This window comes from Macadamia integrifolia, chromosome 4 (genome assembly GCF_013358625.1).
Source record: "Macadamia integrifolia cultivar HAES 741 chromosome 4, SCU_Mint_v3, whole genome shotgun sequence".
Lineage (NCBI taxonomy): Eukaryota > Viridiplantae > Streptophyta > Magnoliopsida > Proteales > Proteaceae > Macadamia > Macadamia integrifolia.
Window position 1 is genome coordinate 27,298,641 of NC_056560.1, and position 20,122 is coordinate 27,318,762.

Below are 20,122 nucleotides of genomic sequence, written 5' to 3' on the forward strand. Positions count from 1 at the left end.
TTCATGTAAAACAAGAGCACCCCAACCCATTGATGAAATAGACCAAACATTGTAGGCAGTAGGGCAACAGTCTTGATGACAAAACCACATAGCCTCAAAGTGAAAGGGACTGTGGATCAGGTTCTTGTATGAGAACCATTCTCGTACGGTCTGATTCACGATAGGGTCTTACCTTGGATGGATTCCCTCTTTGTGGATCAATCCTGAACATTTATCCCCTATAATACCAACCAAAATTGAAGCATGATCCAACCCTAATGCTGGCGCGAAAGACACAACAGCCATCTCAAAACGTCTTCTTCAAGCTAGATTGGAAAAAGCTTGATTCAATCTAATCCTAATATTGGATGAACTCGTCATTTATTACTCCATGTGAAAACTGGGCCATGAAAACCAAAGTCCATTAAATTACATGACTCCATTGCCACTCTAAATTCTACTTGTATCTCATCATTATATTGCTTTGAAAAGTCAACGTCTTATGGAACTCAATAATAAAGATCTGTTGAAGAAACAATGAGAAAAGAAACCCCTACATGGTGGATCAAATGATTAAAATGGACCACCAAAATTGAAAAGTGGTTGATTTAGGTGATTCCTGGATTGCCATATCAACTTATCCCCCTCGATAATCTAGGGACCACACTAGTTTGAAAGTGGAGGTCTTGAGTTCAACTAATATACATATCTATAGGAACTAGGGTTACAGTGTGAAGAATCGTAATATAAAATTTGAAAAGGGCAGAGAGAGAGAGAGAGAGAGAGGAAAAGGCAATCATGTCATTTTTTGGTACAGAAATGCTGGGTTTCAAATCTGAGGCCAGTTTGCTCTCCTACAACTGCCCCTGAAAGTTTTAAGAGAAGCAGCTGCAGCACCAAGGGTTACAGAAATAGAATACCTCTTAATAAAAAATAAAAATGTGCAAAAAAAAAAGGCAGTATAAAGAAAACAAAGGGTATATGAGGAACTAACATCAAATTTTTAAGTAATTTGCTCAGAAATAAGAAGAGAAAATCCAAGAATATATACATTTACACCCAAGACACTGGCTGATTCCCCATCCAACCAAACGACCAGCTTCACAGCTTATGAGAAAATGAATCACATAAACCTGGAACATTTTTTTATCCAAAAAAAAAACCTGGAACATTTTAAGGAAAGTAACCATCTCACACTAGTGTGCTCACTTACATATGAAAATTTTCATCAGATATAAGAGAGAGTCAACCCAAATACTCCTAACAACATAAGGCATCTTTGCCCAGGGAACTGAAGGACACTTCGGGTTTCTTCCTGTCTGATCCAAAGGTAAATTTTGGAGTTGAAGAATCATCCTGAGTGGAGATGCTTGTACTCGTGGAAGGAAATGAGAAAACAAGATTCTGGCCACTCTTGGTACCAAAACTGTACAAAGGGACTGTATTTCCTTCTTCCTGCTGTGGCAGACTTCTAGCTGAGGAGGATGGCATAATGGAAGGGGTTGGTGGCTCAGATAATGCACCAAAAGATGCAGATACAGGGAAACTAAATCCAGCACCATTATCAGGAAAACCTGCCCTTTTAGGGTCAGGTTTGTTGATAGAGATAGACGTCAAACCCAGTTTAGCCCCAGAAGATTGACTTGGAGGCTTCATCTGTGAAGGTAATCCCTCAGAAACAGCCGCACCACAAACTGAATTTTGAACACTAGCCACATCCATTTGATTGCGGAGAGGAAATGGTTGGTTCTTCTGGCTCCGTCCACTGTGTTGGTTCTTCTGGCTCCGTCCACTGTCACCCACTCCCATTGAAACCTTGATGGCAATAACATTGTCAATATGTATCTAGAAATTCAAATAGTTTCAAGAACATATGATTCAACATGCAAAGCATCAACTGAGTTGATAGAAGCAAAGCCCAAGCTTATTGGGAAATCACATTAAAACTCGTCAAAAATTACAGATCATTCATGTGAATATGATTTCCAGAACAAGTAAACTTAAAACACAGTAGAACTACATTTCTGTTCACATTGACCTCATCTACCCGCCCCCCAGCCAAACTTCCCACCTAACAATATCCTCCACTCAGATTGGCTTCCCATGGCAGGCCTCAGATCCAAAAGGAGGGGCAGAGCTCCTCCTCCAACACACATAGTCTGTCAGCACTTATATACATCGGCACTCAGGGTCCAAGTATCAGTTTGTATCATATGTGGATATTGAATGTCGATATGACGCGTAGAATGAATCGTATCAGTATCTTTAAAAGGGTTACAATATGATAAGTTTGAAGCATCAGTCTGTATCGTATCAGTATCGGCGCGTATAGATACGATACGCAATATCGATACTTCAAACCTTGTCGGCACTTATATACACAACGCTATAACCTTAACATAACACCATCATCTCCAATTAATCCTTTCACAATCCATATCCACAGGAAACCAACAGATGTCTCAAATACTGACAGCAGCTCAGCTCATGGCGGGGTGACATTGAAGCCCTAACCATGGACATTAAGTCCTGTTAAAATTTGGATGGTCATGCTCAGTCCACAGTCGGATCATTCAGAAGTTCAAGTGTCTCCCAACCAAAGTTGAATAAGTGTGTGTGCTAACAATGGGTATCCAAGACTTCGGCCTAACTAAGTCTTGCGGGTCCATACTGACCCCACAACCACATGGACCGGGTCATTCCGGGGTTGAATGAGAACCATTAAACTTTCACTGAAAGCAACGAAGAACACTAAACACCCCCCGTGTGAGAGGCCCCCAGGAGGTAAGAGGAGTCGAACTCAGAACCACAAGCTTCCTGAGGCAAAGGTCCCTTGCCAACTTGGCTACCCCCTTGGGTTCAAAAGTTGAATAACTCACTCTCACAGTAGGCTGAAAGGGTTCAGTAATGGATGGATACCCTGGCAAGATATAGATATCATGTCATACCATTTTATAAAAGCATGAACCAACTATTTTTCATATAGGCTTTTATTAGACAAAAATACCCTTTAGAAACAAATTTATTTACTAGAGATTTAGAACTCTCTCTATGGCGAGGAGTAAGATTGAGACAGATGGCTTTTGGTTTGCTGAAATGCATTAGGAAGAGAGTTCTGTCTCCAATTGTCAGTATCTTAACAAGTTCATACTTAGAATGAACTCTATTAGAGGTCTGGTTATGTGTTTATTGCATCCAAATAAGTGCAAGTTCCTACGAAGTGCTTTTAGGAATTGTCGCAATTGGAAAGCCAAACTTGAAGCCATCTTGTGGAAGTGTTATATGTATTTTCAGTAGTTAAAAAGAAATTTTAGTATCTTTTCCATACTCGTATACTGAAACTCAGCTTGGCCTGCTCTGTCTACAGACTGCCTTGCAATAACCTGCAAAGTGGACTGTACATAGTCAAACAGTGCAAATCTGATCATTTTTTTTAGGATGCCCTGAAACTCAGCTTGGCCTGCTTGGTTGATTTCTTCTATTTCAGTTCAATTCTTTATTATCAAATATTATTTTATTGTGTTCTTTCTTTCCTAATGGCTACATCTGTCCTATAGAAGCCATCCAACTAATGTCAAATATTATGCTGCATGTGATACTTGTACAATTGTTTGACTGTATAGAGGTGGTTCTTTAAGCTGATAGAGGGAATTGGAGGCTTAAATCCATTGCTTGGTTATATATATTTGTATTTGTTCTCTTTACCAATTGGTTGTATGCATCATAGCACCCATTATTGGGATACATTAAAGGATAACATGTTAGGTGAATATTTATGCTTTTCCCATGATGATTGTTTCTTGATGCAATGGTGATGCTTCACAAAACAACTTGAATAACCAAGAGGAATATAGAAGACTCAAAACTGACTCAAACACTAAAAAGGAAAGGCCTACCTCAATCCTTGACTAATTGGGAAACCTAAACTGACTAGGAAACTGAAATAACAAAGAATATAGACTGAAAACAGGACTCTAATTAAACTAATGAATAAAATCTCGTTTTCCTATTTTCTACCCATATTTTAGGTCCATTAAAGAGGCCCAACACATACATAACTCAACCCAAGGCTTATTTCCAATAATATAAGCCCCTTAAGTGACTTATCTGCATCAATTCTCCACCACTTAAAAAAAACTCAACCTCGAGTTTTGAACATGAGAACAACCACCTTGATGTGATGAAGGTTATGCAATCCATAGTAAAATTCAGGCAATTCTTTGAAGACGTGAATGCAGTCTAAAATGTGAGGGGCACGATCTTCTAGATACTTCAATGGGATGATGAACACCACATGCGCAAACTGAACATCGTCGGATATATCCATAGGGTCGTCTACATATGCACCTTCAACCTCTTCAAACTCCAATGCAACATAAAGCTCTTTTGGTTCAGCTACCCGGTGGTTCTCGATCGGTTCCGTTGATGGTTCAAAACACAACTTCAATCTTGAACTCCTTAAGATCTTCCTCTTGGTTGTTCACAGTCATCACAGATGTTGAAGCACTATTCTCCTTGGGTTCGATCTCTTTGTCCACAATTGTGACTATGTTGCTTTCGACTTCATCCGCATGTATCTCTCTGATAGAAACATCAACGATTACCTCGCCCTCGACATTAGGAGTTGCTGGATTTTCACCAACACTAACCTCAACTTTTGATTCCGGTTCATTGGTCAGAGGTGCCTTCTCTTGTTGCTCTTGCATTGCGCAATAGAGGATGATTTCTTTATGCTCTTATCAATTGTGGGTGGCTTATAGAAATCTGGCGGAGGGAAATACATTCTTCGTTCATGCTAAAATAGGTACATGTCTGCCAACTCGTACTGCATCTCTTCCCACATTCTAGGCTCACGTCCTTAAGCTTGAAGTTGCCTTTCACGGACTCTCCATTGTATTCGAACACAATCACTCATCCGAGAGCAAACATACTAAAGCCTTTGCATTTCTAACAAGTTGTAGTTATTAAAGTACACGTCCAATTCATCTACCCATTCAACGAAAATGTAGGAAGAATTTTTCTCATGAAAATCATGGGGCTCCATCTTTGCTCTGGCTAGGCTCTAATACCAAATATCCAATCCCAAGTAGTATCTTTAGTAAATTCAATAAAAATCAGATTCAGGGACAAATAGTATGAACAAAACAAAAATAAGAGAATGAAGGAAAGAATGCGGGTAGGGGAATGGCTATCTCAACCTGGGTCTCTCACCCTCAAGCTATCTTGGCCGATGATCATCCTTTCTCAGGGAAAAATTTTACAGACAGCAAAAATAAACTTTCATTTAATCAAATTCGTCTTCAATGTTGTAGCCCCTTACAAACTTACATAGAAGACTCAAAACTGACCCAAAAGGAAAGGCCTAACCCAATCCTTAACTAATTGGGAAACTTAATCTGACTAGGAAACTAAAATAACAAAGAATATAGACTCAAAACAGGACTCTAACTAAACTAATGAATTAAATCTCATTTTCTAATTTTCTACCCATATTTTAGACCCATTAAAGTGGCTCATTACAAAGAAAACCCATGGGATCAAAGGCCCAACACATACATAACACAACCAAAGGTTTATTTCCAATAAAATAAGCCGATTAAGTGACTTATCTGCATCACCTACGCCAACCACAATTCTTTAGAATGCTGTTGAGTTGGACAAATCCTTCAACTTAATAGTTGATAATGTAAGGAATGGTCAGACGTCCAACTCAACATTCAGTAAGGTTTGTTGAAATAACATTAAATCTGGACTAGAAAGCGTCCATTTGGAAATGAACAACTCCGTAATAAGATGAATAAAGAAGTGACTATAATAACTTTTAAGCGTTAGCTGGAAACTACGGGATTTGGCTGGGATTCAAATACCAAGACTGCTACAGCTGAAGATTCTATTTGGGAATATTCTATAAAGGTAACCCATTCCTTGAAAAATTGGCAATGGATAAATCCTTTTTTTTTTCTTTTGCTGTCAACAGTGTATAATATCAGATTATTTTGGCTAATAGGCAAACCAAGGTTAGGCCAGATACCGAAAGAATGGATTTCCATGGGGGCCAGAATTGTTACAGATCTTTTCAGACTCAAGTGCTCAAGGAGACAGAGGAGTATCTCAGTGTACTTCATATTGTGTCAAGCAACGTAATGAAAACTTTTGTCAAAATGCTAATGTCATAATTGTAATTAATGATACAAGCATAAGAAACCGTTTCCAGAAACAGGTGAAATCAAACACCAATGTCTACTGAAAAAGTTTCCTGAAACGGAAAAATCAAACACTTTTTTGTGGTAAAAAAAAATTGTTTCTTAGAATGGAAACGGGAAAAATTGTTTCTGTTGTAATGCAAAAACAAAATCAAACGGGCCCTACGCAGGTTCAGGATCTAGAAACTCAGGAATTAATTTCGAAAATAGCAAGCTGTTCTAAAACAGAACTCAGATTCAGTAACTGCAGGAAAACAGAAGCTAAATCATAATAGCAAGTGAAACCTCAAATTAGAAACTGAGAATGTAATTAGTAACTAAGGCAGGCAAATTAGTAGGTGAGTTTCAAAAAAAAAAAAAAAGAAATGAGCAGAAAATTTATAAATCAAAGTGAAAAACTGCTGCCGCAGGACACAAGGGTATGCAAGGGCTGCCATCATATGTGAAATCGGTGGGAGAGAAACATGGTACCATCAACACAAAAACCTGTTCTGTAGAACTCAACAAAAGTTAAGAGGACAGAAATAATACTAACTGATTTGTGCATGAATGTGAGTAACTGACCTTGATCAGAAGAAGAAAGAAGGAAAGATATGTTATTAAGTTAGTCCTCTCTGCTGCATCCCACAGGAGAGGAGTTCTGAATACCATAGAACCATGCTTTTTCTCACAAAACTCAACAAGCTTAAGGCAAAATTGTTTCTCAAATTGTCTTGGTGTGGATATGATCTCCTCCTATTTATTAATAACTTCATGGAAATAAGCAAAATAGAAAATCCCACGTGTGGAAGGAGGAATTACAACTTAAGATTTCTATAAGATAGAAACTCTTCTTGAACTTAACAAAATATAAACTAACACCTATTCCCATATAGGACTCCAATCCCTATATTTGAGCTTATAGAATTGTCCCATTACAATAGTAAGCCCAAAAATACTACTCCCATGGCCATACAACCCAGTGGACACTCAAAATTAAACATATCGATCCATTCTTAGTCCAGTCCAATAGCCTGGTTTGATGCTGGCCTTCTTTTTCTTATAAACTGCATCACTAAGCAATAAGTTATCCATAGTTGTCAAGGCAAAGCTTAGATGTCTAGGCGCCCCCTCCAACGCCTTGATTTGACTAGTTGCCATGACAACTATAAAGTTATCAACAGCAGTGAAGATTGCTAGCGGATGGGATTGAGAGAGACAGCGAGAGGTAGCGAATGAAGGAAGATAGACAACGGACAAGGCAGCAGAGGAAGATCAGTGCAACGTAGAGCGGATGAGAGTGAAGCACCGAAGGAAGGCAGGCCGCGAGAGGTAGCACAGCGTAAGGGAGAGAAGGAGGTTTGCTTGGGATGGACAGTCACTGATACAGGTTCTATTCCACTTCTCTAAAGACTGTTATTCTGATTGTAAATATCATTCTCCTCTCTATCAATACTGTCTACAGTACGCTCGTTCCTATCCTTACGACTGGTTCTTCCCCAACAAAGATTTGGGGTCTGCTCTACAACATTAGGGGTGTTATGGCCCCAATCTAATGCTCCACCTAGAAGAAGTCTAGCCTATAAGGATCAACGTGATTGGATGACTGTAACTACACTACCTGTACTTTAGGCTAATTGCTTAATACAAGTATGATTGTCAGTTGTCACCATCTAACCGTCTGGTTCACTGCAATTCTGGTTTTCATGGGTGTTAGTCTTTTCAGCCTAGCATACCCCATCAGGAAAGGGAGTGCTGGTGAGCCCCCATGTTCTCCACCACTCCCATGGGTTGTATCTTAATTCCCCACCTTGGGATCCACAGCACTGGACAAATGAACGATCCAGTAGGACCTTGGTTCAGTCCTACTTTTTGCCAATAGCAGAAGCTGTAATTCTGTGTAAGTCACGATGATCCTCTTTCATCCGGCAGGCATTTCTTACCCTCAGATTTCAGTAAAATTTCCATGTGAAAGGGATTTTCATCATTTGTCACCAATTATTCTAATATTTCATCTTGGCCTTCTTTAGAGTCATCTCTTGGTATTTGAACTGGAAGAACCATCGGATGGTGTGTCCCAGCCTCTTTAGATGGAGCATCTGCCCTCATTTTAACCTTAGATTTTTTACCGTTCTTAATCATCCCAAAGGTGACTTCTGTCTATCCTCTCTAACTCTTCATCCACAGATGCTGAAACAATGAACAACCAGAGCTGCAACAGGAGATCATTTTATGTCATTAAGTTACTCTTCTCCCTAATGTTGGATCATATTCGCAAAAAGGCAAGCTTCTTTCCTATGTTGTCGTATAGAGCTTATTTGATCGATCCTCCAATCCTCCTACATTTACTGGTCGGGAGTCTTCCAGCTTCCAAAATCTATCATCAAGACCCTCTTTTGCTCCTTTCTCTAGAAAGGGATCGATTCGTCCAAATTCCTGCACCCCATCCGTTGGTCTTCTATTTGCCCCCTTAGGTAGAAGGAGGCCTGCCGCCGAGAAGGATCAAAGATGTCAACAGTGCAGGCATTCTTCAGCTTATCTAGAAGAGAGTCCCCAAACAAAATAGTATCTGGGTCTCTTACGGTAATTCCACCTCCCTTTGACTTGATTACTGGCATCTAGAAGGTGTTCTTTTCCTGAAAGTGGGTCCAAGAGTTGTCTATCCTTCTGGATTTGCCAAGGACACTTCTGTTTCTTCAATCATCTCCAACAGCTCCTAGTCCCTCCCCCTTCCTCCATTTGGTCCTCTCTTCCACCTCTCCCTCCAAGTGGTAGAGAAGATCCGAGTCGTGTGGTGCCCTCTTCCACGGGTTGCTTCTCTTCCTCCTCCACTTGGCACCTGGTCTGATCCCATAGCCCTAATACTTGGCAGAAGGTTGTCTGGTACAAATATCACATCCCCCGTCACAACTTCTCAGTCTAGAGAACCCTCTCCAATTGCCTCGCCACCCAATCCTTTCTCATCCACCTCCACATCACTGTCCCTCCAGCCTGCTGCCTCTGTTGGAACAGTTCAAAAGACATCAATCGTCTTTTCTTCGATTGCCCCTTCACTTCCACCACCTGGAAGCACGTCCTCTCTAAATGATGGCCTGCGAGGAGAAGACCCCTCCCCCTTATGAGGGAACGGATTTAGATAGACATAAATTTGCCGCCAGCTCAATCTGTGACAGCGCCCATGGAGCAAATGGGCAAACACAGACCCATGTCACCCATCTAGGACTAGAACCCCACTCTTGCAGCATCCCCCATCCCCTACGCATATGGGTGGTTGGTGCCGGTTGCTTGCATACATGCAAAAATGCAGCTAAATGAATACAACAGATAGAAAAAGAAAACATTATGAGTGCAATGAGCTCAGCAAATAATGGTGTGCAAATGTTCATGGGAAATATTGATGGCGTTCATGTACATTCCACAGTGTGAGTTTAAACCAAAATCAAAGCACAGAACACTAACTCCATAAAAAATAAATAAATAAATAAATAAATTTCTTCTGGGGGGAGGGGGGCGGAAGGGGAGGCATACCTCATGCGTTTTAATTTGCGAGGAATGATTAGTCTTGGAATTGACAAGAAAAGATATCCCTCTGTCTTCATTCTCTTGAGCAGAGAAATTCTCACCAAGTAAATTGCTGGTCTTCTGAGAATCAGAATCTTCAACATGAAGTCTTCCAATCTGCTCATTCGACCTGCTAGTAGTGAACTCAGAATGGGGCTTCTTCTGCACCATTGCTAACTTTAACTCGGCAGATTTTTCTTTTGGAGTTGGAACAGTCCGATCAAGGTGCTCCAATATTTTCCTAGCTAACTCACTAGACTGTGGGTGGACAGTTGTAGCACCAACATTATAGCTGGAACCATTGATATCACCAGGTTGGAAAGCTGAATTGCCACTTGATGATGCTCCAGGATCCAGATTCCTCTTGAAAGTGGGCAAGAAGGTTTTAGAAGGATCAGAATCTTCAGTCCACAAAGACCTGGAGCTAGCGGGATAAGGTGAACCAGCTACCCTGGAAGAAGTTGTTGAAACAACCTTCTGACGTATTCTACGGATCGGTCCCACTGATCCTAAGCCATCATCCAAGATTTCAGCCTTTGTCTGCATAAACATGGGAGGCAAAGATGTCAGTCAACAAAGTTAAAGAACAACTTATAATCCAATCCAAAGCCTGAAATCAGGAAGAATGCTTTTGTAAGAAAAAATTGAGTTTAATCATATCATGGATTGAAGCCTCATCCCCTACCTTTTGGCTGTAAACTTTTCCCCAACTACCAACAAGATTTAAGAGGGCATCACCAGGGTCCTGAATCATTCAGGGTTAAGACAGAACTTTTGGCACAAAGCCACAAATGAGGAGCGCGGTCATGAATGAGAAGAGTAAATTAAATGTTTCAATTTTTACCAAAAAAATCCATTGTGAAAAAATTATTTTTGTTTAAAATCTTATGTCCTAAAATGTTATATATATATATATATATATATATATATCTAAATTTATTTTTTAGCATTCACACCCTTGTGCCAATAATATTTTCATCCTAAAGAATCTAAAACCCTCATTTCTTTTACAGAATCATTTTCTCATTTGCTTCTCTAAAACACTTCCAGGCCTCGCTTTGGCTTCCTTCTATGGTAACTGCAGTTGAGTCTTCTTCATTACTATGAGAACTAACTAGTAAAAGCATGAACTAGATACAACTAAATTTATAGTATCAACATATATGCAAGTCTCCCAGCCAGCATAGTTTGAAAATTTGGATTTCAGTCTCATTTCGGCCTGACTAAAATTTCGCTGAAACAGTGCATTTTTTTGCTGTGAGTTTCACTCGGCCATTTTGGGGAGCAAACAGCCAACATGACCGAAATTTCAGTGAAACACCAAAATATTGTTCATTCCCTAATTCAACTGTTAGTTTGTCTCAGCCTCGTGCAAACCACCAAAATTTCAGCGAGTTTGTGAACTATGCCAGCCAGAAGGTGTAAACCACTACATCCTGATTAGGCCCCCTTAACGCCTGAACAGATGCTATGACAACCATTCAAAGAAAACACCAACACAGTGTACAACTCTTGATTTCGATGACTATGCAAGTCATGTGAGGACTGAGAATTCAAAGAAAAATGTTCTACGAAGGGTGCCCTGTTTAATCCAGAATTCAAAGATATTAGCAAGGTACCCCTCGAGGAAAAAATAAAATATATGAAGGGCGCCCTGTTTAATCCAGTAAAAAATAATGATCCACAAGTACAATTTTTGCATGCTTTTCCGTAGGAAGCGAAAATCAAGGCCCTAAATATCTGCAAAAAGATTTTGAGGTTAAAATGTCCTGGGATTTCTCTCCTTCCACAAAAGACGAAACACTGCAGTGATGCCACTGAAGCAGAGATTCCACAACTCTCCTTCAAATTAGGCCATAGCATCTTCGAAGAAGGATTAGATTCTCAGCTCATAGGTTCACCTAAAATTTCCAGAATTTACTAAGAAAAACTTCAATGTCCCCTTTAACAGGAAAAATTAAGATGCAAGTCATTAACTCCACCTACTTTTGACAAAAGCTATATTATGATCTGCCATCTCCTAGATCTTAAATGGTTCGCTGTCTGGATTTTACCCTACGCAATAGTCCATAAGAACTTTGGCTTCCATAGGAACCTTTGTCTCTAGACTTTCTAAAACAAGAGAGAATTATCAGGCTCCTCTGCATTATTATTCCACAGAGAATATTGTCATTCTGCATCAATGTATAGTTTCTCCTCACATTGCGGAAAACAAGGAACTAGACTAGAGATACAAATCTCAGATACTACTCAGCTAAAATGAAAAAGAAATATAGCTTTCTCCAAAGCCACAAAAAAATTAGAATATACAAGAAAACATGTGAGGTAGGCAGAAAACAAAAGCCCGCTTGATAAAGCCTATAGTGTCTCTCACCCAGCCCGCCCCAATAACTCCCTTTAAAACAAATAAATAAGTTCTTGAAATTTTAAATCCCAGAAATTTACATTGATTGATCAGATTAATTGCCCAATTTGACAAATTTTACACGTTCAGCTCAGCTATTCAATGATCAGGAAATTTATGTGCAAAACGTGAAACAACAATGAAGTACGCTGTTAATTCAATGCCTCTCTCTCTCTCCCATCTATAAATGTTTAAAGCATAAATCCTATAATTGTTCACATGTTTTAATTGACCATATCCTCACAAGGGCAGAGGGCAGGGCGAAGCTCACAAATCATCTAACATGAAGCTTGGGGTAAGGTATTGGAAAATAGAGATGCTCCCAAACGGAAAAGTGAAAACTATTGTGAAAGGATCACAAATATGAAATATCACCTGCCTACTACCATAAACTGGACTTTGCAATTGCTTGCTTTGAGTTGATAAAATATTGCAAGAGCTATCCCAAACACCCTGGAATGGAGTCACCTAACAAAATGGAAAGGAAGAATAAGAAAGATCATAATGGATAAAAACATAAAACTAACTAATGGGAATCTTAGATCACCTTGGAAGTGGACCTTGGATAAACAGTTCTAGAATAGGGTGTTCTTGGAAAATTATGTAGCCCAATCCTGCCTCGTTGAGTTTGTGGAGTCAGATAACTAGACTGCTCCTGTACCACAGCACCCGGATGGAAAATGGATGACTTAGAAGAAGACGGAAGAATAGACATCCTTCTTGATGCAAAATCATTGTTATGTACAGGAGTTCTTTCATCCTTCCATATTCTACTCTGAGAATTGAGGCTTGATTCTGAAGCTCGGGTTCCCATGTAAGCTTTTGCAATTTCTACTGGTGAAGAACCAACTTCATCTCGTATCTACAAAATTTGCAATAATAAGCAAAGTGTCCACCATATCAGAACTTGAAGAATAAATGGACAGCATAATATGAATTCATACAAAATAAAGCTCTCTCGACATTTTAATGATGCAAAAAGGAAAGGCCATACTAATTATCAACATCTACTCACGGTCGGTTGAAGAATAGGGTTTGGGACTCCGCCCCTAACTCCACTCAAAATATCTGCCTGCCTTTCTTGGAATGGTGTTCTTAGTTTCTCTTCACCCCATACATCACCTGTAGCTTTTGGTACTGCAGTCATGCTTGTGTTTTTCTTTTCCCGCTCATCAACATCAGAATGATCAATAACCCTTGAATGCAATATCTCCATCAAGCGGTCAAGTTCATCTCTGCAAAAGAATAGAAAATTTAGATGCTAAGCAGATACACAAGGATTAGGAAAATTTTGCTTTCACCACCAAATTAACTACATATAAGTTGAAAGAGTTATTATTAGTATCCACGGGCCGTACATGTCAAAAATATGTTGCTAAATTTCTCATATGCAACTATGAGGCAAGCAATCACAGTTGTCAGCCTAGGTGCCCAAGGTGACAGCACACCTTGTTGACACTTCAAGAGTTTGCGTTGATTAATGTTTATTGCTTTGTTTTTTAATAAATATGTTTATATTATATCCTATGCTTTGTTTATTATATGTTAATTTTTTCATTAAGCCATTACTAGCATAATTATATTATATTGCATTGATATGGCTTCTATGTTACACATAAACATAATTAAATAAAATTACCATTGCTATATTACAGTCATTAATGCATGCGTAGGGCACCTTATCACCAGCACCCATCCAACACCTTAGGTCGCCTTGACAACCATGCAAGCAATCATTCACAAATACCAAAAAAATAAACTATCAATCAAAAGTGGATTATACAACAGAGTTTGCAACCCTAACTTGCCTAGAAAATGTTTTTCCTTTCATTAGCTGCTCGATTTCAGAAAGTCCACTACCATCGGATGAGTTGCCCAACTTCTCTCTCACATGTTCATCAATTTGAGAGACACATTTTGATCCATGTAATTCGTCCATCTGACCTCCTCCTTTCATTACGGATACCGGCATCTGTTTATGAATTATAGAGACTGATTATAAAAATGAAAGAACAACAAAAAGAAAGACCAATAAAAGCTAAAGAGATACAGCCTCTCACTTCTGCTGATAAAACAGAAGGGAAGCCCATATAATACACATCAAGTAGTATCTCTCTTGAAATAGCACTGTAGTCTAACAATAGGGCCATAGGGGCATACATAGCATTTTTGTGAAAGACAAGCATATAGTTTGACTAAAGCAATTACAATAGTATTATAGGCATCAGTTCATATGCAAATTAGTTTATGAAAATGAGTTTCTGAAACAACGTAATATTTATATGAAAAAGGGAAGAAAAATCGCACTTTGAGAAGGGGATTGCTAGGTTATAGGCCTTACTTCTGAAGTAGGCTTTGGGGAAGTAGGCTTTGGATCAACCTGCCCAGCATCTTGCTTCACCCCTGCACATCATTGATCAAAAGAAAAACATACCAGTTAGAAGTCATCACAATTGAGTGGCCAAACTATAAGCACAATAATACACTCAAGATGGAAATACTAGTGAATAGGTTCACAAAAAGGAGATTGAGAAATTGAAATAGAAGCTTAAACTGGTTAGTTTCAGAAAAGTGAAAAATATATTAACAATGATGTACACAAATTAAGAATCCAGACAATTTTAAAACATTTTCATGAGAAAGAAACAAAGTTTATTCTACCCTATACAACTTAAGATGAGTAACAGAGTGCAAGATCATGATGCTCAAGGGGCAAAGGACAAAAATGACTAAGGTTGAGGTGATTGGGAGAGACATTACTGCTTTTGAATAAACAGATTATAGGGTATATAGTGCTAAATAGACTGGACTAGCACAAAGAAATAGAGTAGCCTACACCTCATCCAAAAATCATCATCTTCTCCCTTTCATTTCTTCTTCAATTAGTTTGATGGAAGATAGAATTGTCCAATGCGATGATTACAATCAGTGAGCCCCACTATAAGAACTTCTGAATTCAAAAGATAAATAGCTTTCCTGCAAGGGTAAACTTATAATCGACAAAAGCCTGGGGGGTTATCTGTTATTGTCAGTATACCAGACATTTCTACTCACCATAACAGGTAACCCAAATAAGTAAATGGCAGGGATATTTTTTGTCATCTCAAACACCAACCAAAAAACCACTGCAAGAATTGTCATCACTTTAAAACAGAGATTGAGGGGTTGACACATAATATAAATGGAACGACTGGGTGTGGTCTGAGATGTTGATCGAAGGAGGAAGAAAAGAAGACAGCCAGCTTATTAAACCAAGCAGCCCAATCTGGCCATCCAGTATAGGCCCAAGTCTTCATCAACCAGGCCTAGGCCAAATACGCTATGTAATTTAAACCTTGCTTGGATGACTTCAGAAGTTTCTAGTTATTTTTATTTTTATTTGATTCTACTTTATTACATAGTGGTTAGTTACCACCTATTAGTTAGTTTCTATTTTGGTTTTCAATGTTTATATTAGAAGACTGGATCTCATAAAGCCTTATTAGTTTCTATTTTTACTGGTAGTTTCTATTTTTGTTATTACATATTGAGTTGTCGATAGATAATATTCTGTTACTACATGTTAGTTACTAATTTCGAATTCTCTAAAAGGCTTCTATTTTGTACTATTGACAAAAAGTTTATAAATAAGAGGAGAGGGCAGTAGTAGACAATGATCTTGACAAAATCACATTTTGCTGTTATGCTTTTATTCTTGTGTGAAGCAGGAACTCTGTGAGATGCAGAGGGAGGTCACTATTGAACTACTGCACGCATATACTGAATGGCGGCACCTCTGTTTTGGTGTTCGTTTGTCTGCAACTGTGACCTGTTATAGTGTTCTACATGTTAAATTGGGAATTTGACCAAGGTTTGATGTTGTTCTATTGAGTGGTTGTGTTGTTATAGTTTTGTTTCTAAATCTGGAGCCGTAGTTTCTAGTTTGGTTTCCCTCCTATATCACTCTTATCCTCCCATTGTATCAAGGCCAAATTTTGAGAAGTTGTTCTCCAATACCAGACCAAATATTGACTTCCCTTGGAGGCCGATCTAAATTGTCGATTGAATGCTATTAAATTTCCCTATTCTGGACTTATTTCTTGCCCTATAATTCTTCCCTTTGGGTTGGAAACTGAAGCCTTCTTAGGGATGAATTGATTCCATCATGGTCTCAACTACTAAAACAAGGAATAGAGATCATATTGTGGCTTTCTCAACTGATGTGGATGCAAGTTTGTTGGGAAGACTCTTATGCCTGGCTGTCAAACAAACAAGGGAAACAACAAAATTGGATTCAAAATAAATACAATCCGAGTCCAAATTTGAATTTCAGAAACCTAATTCATGAAACCATAGCTCACCCACCAGAATCCTTTAGCAAGAATTCTGCAGTAAATTTAAGTACAATATACATAAAAGCGAGAACTGGAAAGAGATGCTGAAGCAAGAAAAAAGAGTCCAGAATCAAACTCAAAAGAAACAAAAGGAGGAAATAGCATGGATCCAAAACATGAAATATAGGCAATTTAATAAGAAGATAAATAAAGTGTTAGCAGCTTTTTCGGTTATCTTAGTCAGGCGCCTGCAGGGGCAAAGCTCATATGCATATGAACGGCATCCAAGATTTCCAAACATGGTAAGCAGCGGGAGCATCAATTAAGGAAACAAAAATTTGACAATGGTATTAAGGTTCTATGTCTAGCATCTGGTCGTTGGTTTAAAGTTCACATCTTATTTAGTAACCCCCCATTTACTTTTCACTCAATGTTTCATTTAGGACAGTAAGCCAATCTGCTTAAGTTTTCCATAATGGATATACAATCTCTACATCCACCCTATTCACAGAGGAAGCAATCGATTTCACCCCTACTGCAACTTCATAGGGAGGGACTTGAAGTTGAGGGTAAAGGAATGAGATCTAGCAGAGGCTGCTAGTCGCAGTGAATAAAGGTGAATGAGAATGGGGTTCTTTCATCTTTATGTGATAACTGATAACAATAGATCGGATACTTGAGGTGAGCGCGAAATTCGAAAAAAACTTGAAACAATATTGTATGGATTATCCTTGTTTGAATTCTTTGAATCCTAGGGATATAAAAAAAAATTGCATACCTGACAATGTTCACTAACCTTTGTGAACATTATCAGGACCTTTCTTTCAATGGCGTTACAGAGGAGATCCACTAAGCCCACTCTTTGAACCAGCTCAGCAAACACTTGAATCATAGTTGTCATGGCGTCTAGGCAATCCTAGGCGTCAGAGGAGGGGGAAAATCAAGACGACACTAACAAAGCATCAAGGTGTCGCCTAGGTGACCAAGACGCCCTTCTAGCAAAGGACGCCTGTGTGAGGCCACACATTGACAACTACGAAATACAACAGCCACCCAGCCTTATCCCAACTAAATGGGGTTGGCTACATGGATCCTTACCCTCCAATCAGTTTTATTCAAGTCATATTTGATACAAGGCCTAAGCTATGCATGTCATTCCTCACCACTTCTCCCAAAATCATTTTAGGTCTGCCCTTGGCTTTTTTAATTCCTTCAATCTGAAACAAATCACTCCTCCGCAACTATGAAGTCAATATGATAGAAAAATGTGAAGAAGTATAAATAGCAAGAGAATATGCCCAATAAAAAAATTCTCTCTTCTGGTATGCCATGTATGATCTCCAACCATTGGCCTCCACACCCCAAAACTTCCTAGTAGATGAAGCCCATCTCAAAATAAGATGAGACTAGGCTTTTCCGGTATTAAATAAATGGTATCTACATACACAAACAAAGCTAAAATAAAATATAAAAGAAAGGTCACGCAATGAACTTCCTTAATCATTTTCCTCTATTCACTAGGACCCTTTTACATTCTCTCTCCACGCAAGTGGGTTAAATACTATACAATGACAAACAGGCCAATAAAAAAGGAGGAATGGAGCAACATACATAGACAACAGGAAGATACACATCGGAGTTGAGTGCATATGCAAAATAGTAAACAAGGGTTGTCATTAGTCAATGTCAAGTTGACTCTAGTCGACTAACTGGGCAACAACACCTGATAGTTCGTGAGTAAATTGGTGTGTTTGTGGGCATATGTATATATAGGGACATGCTACCAGCTTTTGGTAAGCTAGTGGAATGCACCACAGGGCTGGACAGAGGAGGGCAAGAGGATCTTTTCCAAAAGGGGGAGGTGAGAGGATGACACATAGGCACACCAGAATGCCAGGGTTCTTTCTCCCATATTTATGATATGATTTGTTATGATATGATTTGTCATATACACTGGGCCAATATTGTGAAGTGGGAAAGAAAACCATAGGTAATTCCGGCATACCTCTAGCAGCCTTCAAATCCCCTCTGCAAGAAATTTATACAACCTGGCATGCCATAACTAGTGTTCTCTGGAACAAAATTAAATGCTCACTTCAACATATTCTCCTTAACAGTGATGGCACCAATATACATATGCGCAACCCGGTTTTAACCCCAACAGGCTACAAGAAGAACTGATTGCAGGACAAAAGATAAACCATTCAATCAAAAACCCTATGCGACTGGTCAGAATGCATACAGATGCATGAGTGGGTTCCAATTTCATAGCCCACGTTCCTGCACCTTGCTTACAGCCGGAACTTCAAATGAAGTTGCATAGTTGTGCCAGTAAGTAATAACAGAAGTAGGCAGCAGCATGCATTAAGCAATCTAATTGTTCCCACAAAACGCTACCTACTCACACTCTTCGAATGTTAAAAATCCAAACTTTCGATGCCCTCCACTCAATCGCCCCCCCCCCCAAAATAAGAGACATAAAAAAGGAGTCCAAGACTCCAAATAACAGAAACAATACAGTCCACCGCACTGAACGAACTGAATTTCTAAATTCCCCGAAAGTAAAATCAAGGAAAGAACACAAACCAACGACCAACAAACCCTAATTCATTTTTTGAGAAAGGAAGAAAGAAGGAATCGTGATTAACCTGAATCTTCGGAGTCAGAGGGCGTGGGTAGCGCAATTATGACAGGGGTTTTGGAGAAGAAAGAAGGAAAGAGTCTTGTGGCACCACCAGAGAGGAGGCGAGAAGCAGGATCGACGAACTTCGAAAGCCATCCCTTGTCACTCCTTTGGGCATTGCGAGTGGTTTGATTTGCCGGACGGGCATAAGGAGAGGGCTGCGGTTTACGTGAAGTAGGCTTGCGAAACTTCCCTCCGGTGCCTCTCTCTTCTTTCTCCATCCCACTCTCGCAGCCTCCCTTTCGCTTTCCTTCTCTGCCTAGTAAAGACTAAAGAGACACTCTAGTCTAGTATATGTGAGTCCCTTTGTCCTCACTTATCCTTCTAGAGAAAGGAAACAAGCAAGAAGCGCTCCTTCCCTTCTCTTTTTATAGGTTAAAGTGTTGAACAGTGTTAGTCAGAAGGAGCTCGTTTCTTTGTTGTTTGGACGACGACAACGACTATGAGACTACGTGACGCCTTTGCGAGTGGTGCTTGTGAGTTGTGAGACTTGTGACTGCAATTCACGTGGATTCACGGTATCGGTCCGAGTCTCTGCCGATACCGATATCGACCGATATAAATTGACTGGGTCGGATTGAATTGGCCAAATATCTGCAGATCCAATATTAATTCCTAAATCTATGCAGGGGAAAAGATTCCTCTCCATAGAGTGCAGGAGTGATCCTATGGCTGGGGTGACCTAGGAATGAATCCTCAGATCCTCCTAGCCCTAGGATCATTCTCTGATCCATGGGCTCTATGGAGAGGAACCCATAAAAGGGCAGATCAATGCCGAGAGAACTAGTGACTCCCGACTCTCACCTACCCCTACCCAGTTCCCAACACAGATGATTAGGAACTGTTTGCCGAAACAGCCTTCTATCCAGCACAGTTTGAGCCCCCCCCCCCCCCACCCACCTACCTACCTCTTTTCCCCTACCCAGTTCCCAACACAGATGATTAGGAACTGTTTGCCGAAACAGCCTTCTATCCAGCACAGTTTGAGCCCCCCCCCCCC

The 20,122-nt window shown here is 39.6% G+C and overlaps 1 protein-coding gene across 2 annotated transcripts; it reads right to left on the bottom strand.

The window, feature by feature from the left end:
- Nucleotides 1-959: 959 nt before the first annotated feature.
- On the bottom strand, nucleotides 960-19,572 carry LOC122076815 (nuclear pore complex protein NUP1). Of its 2 annotated transcripts, XR_006139589.1 has the most exons (9): nucleotides 19,088-19,572; nucleotides 14,468-14,529; nucleotides 13,935-14,098; nucleotides 13,142-13,361; nucleotides 12,674-12,988; nucleotides 12,502-12,594; nucleotides 9,690-10,262; nucleotides 1,143-1,794; nucleotides 960-1,112 (listed from the first exon to the last, which is right to left on the bottom strand). XR_006139589.1 is itself a non-coding variant. In XM_042642387.1 (8 exons), the coding sequence occupies exons 1-8, from the start codon at nucleotides 19,341-19,343 to the stop codon at nucleotides 1,240-1,242; spliced, it is 2,238 nt and encodes a 745-aa protein (XP_042498321.1). In that variant the 5' UTR covers nucleotides 19,344-19,572; the 3' UTR covers nucleotides 960-1,239. The 2 variants fall into 2 exon arrangements, 1 of the variants encoding a protein (XP_042498321.1); XM_042642387.1 differs by having other exon boundaries at nucleotides 960-1,794.
- Between the last annotated feature and the right edge of the window lie 550 nt (nucleotides 19,573-20,122).